General features: G+C 38.9%; 1 protein-coding gene and 1 pseudogene across 4 annotated transcripts; both read right to left on the bottom strand.

Moving 5' to 3' along the window:
- Window positions 1-208: 208 nt before the first annotated feature.
- On the bottom strand, window positions 209-2,777 carry LOC140965817 (uncharacterized; annotated as a pseudogene).
- A 3,812-nt stretch (window positions 2,778-6,589) lies between these two features.
- On the bottom strand, window positions 6,590-9,241 carry LOC140965799 (uncharacterized). Of its 4 annotated transcripts, none has more exons than XM_073425986.1 (3): window positions 8,610-9,241; window positions 7,578-8,036; window positions 6,590-7,234 (listed from the first exon to the last, which is right to left on the bottom strand). In XM_073425986.1, the coding sequence occupies exons 2-3, from the start codon at window positions 8,019-8,021 to the stop codon at window positions 6,875-6,877; spliced, it is 804 nt and encodes a 267-aa protein (XP_073282087.1). In that variant the 5' UTR covers window positions 8,022-8,036; window positions 8,610-9,241; the 3' UTR covers window positions 6,590-6,874. The 4 variants fall into 4 exon arrangements, with proteins under 4 accessions (XP_073282087.1, XP_073282085.1, XP_073282086.1 ...); XM_073425984.1 differs by having other exon boundaries at window positions 6,590-7,246; window positions 7,578-8,024; window positions 8,610-9,240; XM_073425985.1 differs by having other exon boundaries at window positions 6,590-7,246; window positions 7,578-8,021; window positions 8,610-9,240.
- Window positions 9,242-9,591: the final 350 nt, after the last annotated feature.

Raw genomic sequence — 9,591 nt, 5'->3', positions numbered from 1 at the left:
CTTTCTCAAAACACGTGCTTGAATGATCCTTGGTGGATTTGCTCATTGATCTTGGTCACCTTGTTACACACACTTAGGAAAAGGATAAAACATTGGTTGAAAATTAAATTTTAAAATAAAAGATTTACAGAATAGAACAAAAAGATGTCCGAATAAAGATGGATATAGGAAAACACATCAGATGCATTTCAAGAATCAAAAGGAGGGAATGCCTCATAAGAGATGGAGATTTCAATTGGGACAAACTACAAAACAGATTCCAACACTAAATTTTAACAGAAACATATGACAAAGCTTCGCCCTGTTTTGTGCCATCCAAATTTATGTACCAAAGGAACATCTTTCTCATCCTAAACAAAATCAGATGAAATATTTCGAAATGAGTCAGCATCTGAAGATTCTTTTCATCCAAATACTCGGAAATTCAAGCAACTAGATCGCCTTCCATGTTCACCAGTGACCTCTTCTGGGCTTTCGGCTATTCAAGATACGGCCAAATTTATACAGTGCATCTGGAAATTTCCGTATTCTGAGGAAACCCTTTATCATGGCCACTTCACTGTCCAAAAATTTTGCTTTCTCCGTTATCTTGTCGACGAGCTTTAAAAGAGTTTCCTCCATATTTAGAGCACATAGACCTTCGGCCAACATGTTAAATGAAGAAGATTCTGGGAGAAACCCCTTCTCAGTCATTTCAAAGGCAAAATCAACAGCCTCTGCAATGGACCGCCACCGGAGCAAAGCCCTCCAAATACAATTTTGTATGAGATAGCATCGGGACGATCACACTTTCCCTCCATTTCCCTGAAGAATCTCATAGCTTCATTGACTCTGTTGTTCCTTCTAAAAAGTGCTTGGATAATAGGATTGTATGCCCGTGGCGTTAAAACCATTCCTTCAATCTGGATGCTTCTGAGAAGTCTTGAAGCAACCTGGACTCTAACGGCTTTACACAGTCCCTGAATTAAAGTTCCATGATTCACAACATCCGGATCACACCCATTTGAGGTCATGGTTTGTACCATATCTGCTGCCTTTTTTATGTCTCCTTCTCTGCAAAAGTGAGAAAGGACCGAATTGTAAGTGAATTTATCGGGTTTTATTCCTTCCATTATCATTAGGTCCATAAGCTGAGCAGCCTCTTCCATCCTCCTGCTTTTACTGAGACCATCAATAAGGGTATTATAAGTACCATATATCGAGAAACCACTTGTAGCTCCATCTGATCAAATATCTCCTCCGCTTCTTCAATTCTCTAATTTTATAGAATTCATCGATTAAGGTGTTATAAGTTATCACACTTCTTGCACCACCACTCTATTCCATATCTTTAAGCAATTCAAAGGATTCATCGAGCTTGCCTTTCGTGCAGAGGCAATCCATCAGTATGTTGTAAGTGAACTCATCTGATCGACAACCTGTAGCCTTCATCTCGAAGAATAATTCCATCACAATGCTAAAGTGTCCAGTTAAGCACAGGCCTTGTACGTATAAGGGAATTAAAGGTGGACACATTAGGAAGAACACCGTTGGTTGTCAGAATACGTGCAAGTTCAGTAGCTTCTTCCACATGGTTCTCTTTGCACAAGGTGCTGATAATGGTATTATATGTGACTGCATTGGAGAACAATCTCTAGAAAGCATCTGATTGACAACTTCGATTGCTTCTTCAACATCTCCGATTCTACATAGTACTGATACGACAGAGTTAAGCGTGAATACATCTGGATCAAACCCTCCTGTAGCATTAAATCCAGGACCTCCATGGCATGATTTACAAATCCAACTTTGCACGAGCCAATTATCAATGTAGTGAATGTGAAATGATCGGGACAAAACCCCTCATTAGCCATTTCTTGCACAAATATCAAAGCTTCCCCAATCCTGCGCTCTCTGCAAAACCCATTAATTAATACATTGATTGTCACATTACTCCACGGGCATCCAACTGCCACCATTTGTTCTCTAACTCGCAATGCTCCTTCTACATTACCCTCCTCAATATAACCCTGCATTATCGTTGTATAAGTCTTCTCATCTGGTGCTAAACCATTGTTGGGCATCTCCTCCACCATCAACATTGCTGGTCTAATTTGATGTACCTTACACAATGCCTTTATCAATCTATTAAAAGTTGAAACATCCGGCTTCACGCCATAATTCAGCATCCTAAAATGCATTCTCTCTTCCAGTACAAATTTGTTCCCTCGACAAGAACATTTAACAAGAAGTCATAGCTATGAGTTCCAGGCCTCACCCCGAACTCATTTTCCATCAAATCAAGAACTCCAACTGCCTCATCATACAAAGAAAATTTCGCATAACTATCAACTAAAACAAAGAAAAATCCTTCAACCACCTCAACTTTAGAGTCCTTCATATCATCAAAGACTTGTCTCATCGAATCAAAAGACCCTGCCTCGCCGAGCTTCCGGATTATTTCCTCATATATCGGTAAAGTGGGTGCAAAACTGGGCGGCTTTGTTGCCCATTCGAAGACACGAAGGGCCGACATCCCATTATCTTCACCACGAAGTGTGTCCAAAAATCGTTGAGTGAAGTCCGAGGAAAGTGAAACGCTTGAAATACTCGAGGAAACGGCAAACGAGAACGGCGTGAGCTGCTTCACGTGATTTATCGAAAATGAGAGTGAATTATTTTTAATGGGTTCTGAAATCTGTTGAAAAAGAAAGGGATGGCACTTCAGGCAAGAGCAGAACGCCATTTAGTCAATTACACAAACATTTTGTGTCCAAAACATCTTTGGGGAGTGAGGACCATACTCGGATAAAATGATTTCCATAAATCAGTGTCCACGTGAGCGTAGACCAAGTTCTATTTCTTTTGGCTTTTTGGAATTTCTTTTGGCTTTTTGGAAACACAAAAATTCCTCCATTTATTTTCGAATATCTTTTTTTTTTTTTTTTTTAGGAAAACTTGCAAATTTATTAAGAGAGGCAAAATCTGGATTTACAAGTTTTAGTAATCAATAAGGAAAACTCCCATTCTTCCAAACAAAAAGATCGGGAGAAAAAATAGCAAATGAAGTTAGAGCATGTGCAATCGTATTGGCAGATCGTCTAACATGAAAGAGATGTCGAACGCCATTTTGCTCAAGAAGTCGTCTAATTTCCTCCGCACAAGATCCAACATAACTCAGATCTTCCTCTGGACACATAACATTTTGCACTGCTAGAAGAGAATCCGAGTTAATGTGATTAATGAGAATATTATGCTCTTGCACCACCCTTATCCCAGCAACAATCGCTCCGAGTTCGGCGAGGGCCACCGACTGAGGCTTAAAAATCGTCATATCAAACGCTAATATCATCCTGCCTTCGTGATCTCTTACCACCCCACCAATCGCAAATTGATTAGAGGTTTCCTTATACGCTGCGTCCATATCAACACAAAGCAGATTGAAAGGAGGGGCTATCCAAAAGCAAGGTGAAGGGGGTGTAGTAGGCGAACATGTGGTTTTCAAATGTGAGCTTTGAGCAGACTGGAATTCATGCAGTGAAGCCTCACTCCAATCAACATTAAGAACCTTCATAGTGCTTTTCTGCTTGTGTACAATCTGGAGTCTCTCGCTCCAAACAGCATAAGTACGCATAGCAAACAATTCAAATTCCAGTTTACCCAGTTTTTCCTTCATCCCAATGAAAATATCAAACACATCCAAAAACCGAACTCCTTTAAAAAATAGCCAAAACCCAGAATATTTCCAGCATGATTTAATAATAGGACATGCAAACAATGCATGGCTTGTTGTATCTAGGCCATAATTACAAAGAGGGCAAACTCCAGAGGTCGGCACATGATGAGCACTCAGGTTTACAGATGTTGAGATTATATCATTCAACGCACGCCACAAGAAAATACGTACCTTTGGAGGGAGGGAAAGAGCCCATAGGAATTTCCACCAATCCTTTAGAGGCAGAGTCGAGCTATGTGAAGGAGAATCATAGAGACCGATTTCCGCTTTGTATCCCTCTTTCACCGAATATCTTCCTATAGAGTCAAAAAACCAATAACGAAAATCTACTCGCCTTGAAGCCGATAAAGGGATAGATAAAATATTTGACGCAATGTGGGGCTGAAAAATTGTGTTCACTATCTGATCATTCCATCTACCATTGTTGATAAGAGTGTTCACTGTTCCATACTCAGCCCGGTCAGATAGAGTGGGCGAGAGACATCCTCCACCAGGTATCCAACGATTATCAAAAGTAGAGATATGTTCTCCATTGCCCACATGCCAAAGCAACCCTTTCTCCATAAGTGACCGGCTCCACATAATAGATCTCCAGATATAGGATGGATTACTCCCCAAAGAGGCAGCCATAATATCTTGATGACGGAAATATCTCGCTTTGAGAACTCGTGCAACCAGAGATTGTGGTTTTACTAGTATGCGCCAAATTTGTTTAGCCAACAATGCTTTATTAAAAGTCTCAAGATGACGGAAACCCAAACCTCCCATACACTTTGGCTTGCAAAGAGCTTTCCAAGATTTCCAATGCAACCTCTTCCTTCCTATTTCTTCACCCCACCAAAAATTCGCACAAACCTTTTCTATCTCCTCGCATATGGACTTTGGGATACGAAAACAAGACATTGCATACGTAGGAATAGATTGGACAACAGATTTTAACAAAGTTTCTTTGCCCCCAACTGAGAATAATTTACCACTCCATCTCTGCATCCTCTTTACCACTCTTTCCACCAAATACCAGAATTGTAACTTTTTATTCCTGGCAGAAAAAACCGGTAGTCCAAAATACACTTCAAAACCCTGCACAACTGGAATAGCTAGCATTGATTTAATAGTATCCATCACCATTACATTAGTATTCGGGCTGAAGGATAAAAAAGATTTCTTAAAATTGATCAATTGACCTAGGCTTTTTCATATAAATGCAGGCAATTAAGCACCCCTGCACAATTTTCCATAGTAGCTTTAAAGAATAAAAGGCTATCATCTGCAAAAAAACAGGTGGGTAATTGAAGGACAATTAGGAGCAATTCGAACACCGGAAATAAATTTTCTCGCTTCAAAAGAGAGGATCGCAGAGGATAATCCCTGGGCACATAAAACGAAAAGATATGGGGAGAGAGGATCTCCCTGTCGAAGCCCCCTGCTTGGAATAAGATTCCCAACCAACTCTCCATTAACCGAAAAAGTATATTGCACTGTCCGCACACATCTCATGACCTTATCCACCCATATAGCCGAGAAACCCAGCTTAATCATAATACCCTCAAGAAAGCTCCACTCAACCCGATCATATGCTTTACTCATATCAAGTTTCAATGCCGCATACCCCTTGTGACCTCCTTTTCTACTCCTCATCCAATGAAGTGTCTCAAAACCCAGGATAATATTATCTGAAATCAAACGTCCTGGGATGAAAGCGCTCTGGAACTGGTTAACTGAGTGTTCAAGCATTGATCTTAGTCTGTTAGTCAAGGCTCGAGCGACAATCTTATAACAAACATTGCACAGACTAATGGGGCGAAAGTCCTTCATAGTCATAGGATGCTGTACTTTCGGAATCAAAGTGATGATGGTTTCATTCCAACTATCAAGAGCAGCTCCTCCATTTAAAACTTGCAAAACAGCCTCAATAACCTCATCACCTATCACATCCCAAAATTTCTGATAAAAGAACACAGACATATCAATCCCTGGAGCCTTATCTGGATGCATATCAAATAGTGCCCTCTTAACATCCTCAGCAGAGAAAGGTGCACATAGAATCGTGTTAAAATCTGCATCAACTCCTTTCGATTTTTAAATCCAACTTGACCAAAATCAAGCCTTTTTATTTTTCATTGTATTCGACTTAATTCGGTTCAACGCCACGATTGGCACACCAATGAGGTGCATACGTATCCCCATTGAAAGACTAATGGTTTTCAATGAATCGTGCGACTTTCTACTAAACCCCAAAACCCCATTTTTCAATTTTCTCCAGCTTGGATTCCAAAATCGGAACTTTGCAACAAAATCTAAATTCATATGGCGTTCACTGCTTTTCGGTGCATCCTGGGTGGATATGTCGCCGCTTCTTCGCTCGCACCTGGCTTCGATTCGACCCAGTTCTACCCTGTTACTCTAACTAGTCCTGAGCTCTTCATTAGCGGTATACATGTATCTAAATGTTTGGTTATTCGTTTAATGAAATCGTTTTTGTAAATTTTGTGCACTCTCTGTTTTATGGCACCTTCTGTACAATTTTGGTAATCGTCAAAGAGTTGATGATGGTTGATGGGTCCGAAAAATCTCGTTGTATCAGTTTGAACAAAAGAGAATGATAATGAAAAAACACATTTCTCTAGTTGAGTTTCTTATTCAACTGTATTTCAATTAACACGGTAAATTCTTCTCAACATTTTAACTTCATATCGTCTAAGCTCCGACAATGATAAGAGATGCAAGCTCTGACCATGATGAGAGATGAAACAGGCTCACCCGATTGCAATGTTCACTTATTTCTGACAGCAAAATGCAAAAGCAAACTCTATATCTTTAACGTAATTTGGAAGAAATCTTGCAAAATACTGTGGGCACTATTCGATCCAAGGATAAAAGAGAGTTGATTGTGCATACCAAATCCAAATCCAAATCCAAATCCAAAAATTCTAAAAGAGGAGTGTGAACCCCAAGTACATCATACTAAAATCTTTAAAACATGGTACTACAACCACTAACACTTTTCCTTTGCACTTGCTAGTTAAACCAAAAGAGACTCACCTCTAGTTAATTATTTATTTACATGGGTGAGATGAAAGAAAACACGATAATTAAGAACATAAATCCCCTCATAAAGTAGCTACTACTGTTGGAAAGGGCAACCTGTGACTGACTTCTTCAGAAAACTAATTCCACGGATGGGGTATGGACTCGAGACATTAAAATTTCGATACCCGTCACAGGCTTGCCAAAACCGAGCAATCTGTTATCGCGTATAGGCTTAACATTGTTACCCCCATTGTTTTTATGAACTTGTTTCTTGTCTTTGCCCCTTCTGCCTCGTGAAGATTTACCTCCTCCCTTCAGCTTGTTCTTCCCATAACTCTTGCCATCATTGCGATAGCGTTGATTCTTGTTTGATGGAACACGTGATGCTGCTGTTGGAACTGGATCATAGACACCAGGGGCCCAGGTCACAGATAGCTTCTTAGGTTCGATACCCTGCTTTTCACGGCTACCTTTCATGGCAGATACAATCTTTGACGATTTCTGAGGTAATAGCATAACGAAAAAAACATAAAATAATAGAGATGTTAAAAAGTGGATTCTCGAGACCTGAATCCATGAAGTAGAACAATTAAGTTTCTTTTCTCCAAATTGGGATCAAATGTGGTGTTGAAAGAAGAAAATAGAAGTATCTATAATAGAATCACAGAAAGAATATTATGTGCACAGGTTGACGTATTAATGATATCTGCTCTTGCGAGTGTCTTCAGCCAAGAATATTACTTGGCAAAGTCCATTTCAAAATAGAGAACTTCTACAACCAATCAGAAAACACTATAATGAACAGACCAAAATATCAGATGGAAAGACTTACAGGTAGCAATATGGATTGTGAATAGTTAACAAATTTACCACAGCCATTTGGTTCAGAGACTTCAACAGTTATAACGTCCCCCTGCTTTCCTAGTCCAACCAACAATCCATCAACAGAGGATTTAGGTTCACCAGGAAGCGGAAATGTATCAGATTTGCTTAAGCATTTCTCAGATGCTGAACCATAGGAATTTTTTTTATCAAAACCATCTTGTTTGCCTTCCCTTACCACATGGCAAGTACCATTCTTGTCAGCAAATTGGTAGAAGCTACTGGTTGATGGTTTATTGTCCTCGATGTTAAGAAATTCACTCAAACATGTCTCAAGGGCATTCACTGAAAGATCCCTTAAGTTGCAGTAATCCCGGCGCCATGGATCTGCATCAGAACCCCCATCATTGCTTTTATCTTGAGCAGCTGGTGTATATGGAACACAAACTTCCATCTACTGCAGTAAAAACTGATGAGAAGATCCATAAATACAACCTCAAATTGATAATGATCTGTATTACATGGTATAATAGACCCAAAGCATATTTTTCTTATTCAATTCAAAACACTCATATTCTCCTGAGAAGTCCTTTGACATCATAGGTCAGATTCCATGAATAAGGAATTAGCTTATCGCTGTGTACCAGATTTTCTTCTTCGCTAGCCAACCGGCTAAATTGATTAGCTTATACATTTCATTATAACTATCTTATAGCCTGATGTATACATGATTGCTGTAATTGGTGCAGGGGCGGGGTAACTACTCACTCAATAATAAAAGAACCCTGAAACTAATATGTTGTTTTCCACTCTTAGAACGTTAAACTAACGAAATCACTGAAGACTTTAAAACAATGGATATATATTTTTTACATCTCAATAGTGCTTCCTTGTTAATTTCACCCAGTATGATCTGACCTTGAATTCAAAATTAATGGAACAAAAATTATCACGGCCCCATATGAAGTGTATTCAAAATATCACAACACATACAAAAAAATATAGCGTACGGAATGGAGAATAAGACCAGTATGTACCGTACCTTATATTGATTCCGAGCTCCCTTAACACGAATTCTCCCCAATATACACTGAAGTGATACCAACCAACAGAAAACCCAAAAAGATCCGCAAATCTCGATAGGTAATTTCAGATCAAAATCGTCCCCACGAGAAAATTTATCAGAAATCTTCAAATAATTTAACAATAGTAGCTGGAAATCAACAGATAGCGACCAGGCACCGTCGAAAACAGGAAACACAACCAACCCAATCAAAGATCAAGACAAATATTAACTACTAAGATTACCACGCCGATCACTTTTCTGAAGATGTTTCAGACGATGAGAAAACGAGCCGCCACAATAGGACATCCTGTGTGGGAGCAAAAGCAGATCGTTTGAAGGCACCGAATGCATAGTTCGATGCTCCCTGATTCACAATTCGCCAATTCTTTTGGGGTGGAAATCTCCGATAGAAATCGAACTGCAGAAAGCGATATTGGGAAACGTAAAGTAGATTGAATTTCAAATTTCAAATAAATGGAGATTGTATCAGTATTTGAATCGAAGAATTCACGGAATCATCGGTATCGAAAATGGTAACCCTAGGCCTTGACTTAAGGAGAATGTATGATAATGACCGATAGGAAGATTTGTACAAGGCAACTACGTGGGGGCATTTGCAAAATATTCCGATAGAGAACATTTCTCCCTTGCGTGTTTTTTTTTTAAGCGTTCTCCGCACGCGCGCGTCGCTGGCAGCCCACCACGCTACATGCAATCTAATTTGTAATACTTTTGTATCGTCATGTTATATTATTTTAAATAAAATTTTAATAATAAATTATTTGTATTAATTAATTGTAAATAAATACATAATTCAATATTAAGTTAAAATGTTAATGAAAAAGTTATAAATTAAATCGATTAACTTAGGAATAAAAATAAAACGTAAACATGAATTTATTTAAATGTAAAAGTAATAATTAAACTCATAAATATTTGATTCGTAAGATATTTAATA

This window comes from Primulina huaijiensis, unplaced genomic scaffold (genome assembly GCF_012295235.1).
Source record: "Primulina huaijiensis isolate GDHJ02 unplaced genomic scaffold, ASM1229523v2 scaffold14403, whole genome shotgun sequence".
Lineage (NCBI taxonomy): Eukaryota > Viridiplantae > Streptophyta > Magnoliopsida > Lamiales > Gesneriaceae > Primulina > Primulina huaijiensis.
The sequence above is the reverse complement of the archived record's forward strand: the minus strand, read 5'-3'. Positions and strand labels throughout refer to the sequence as shown.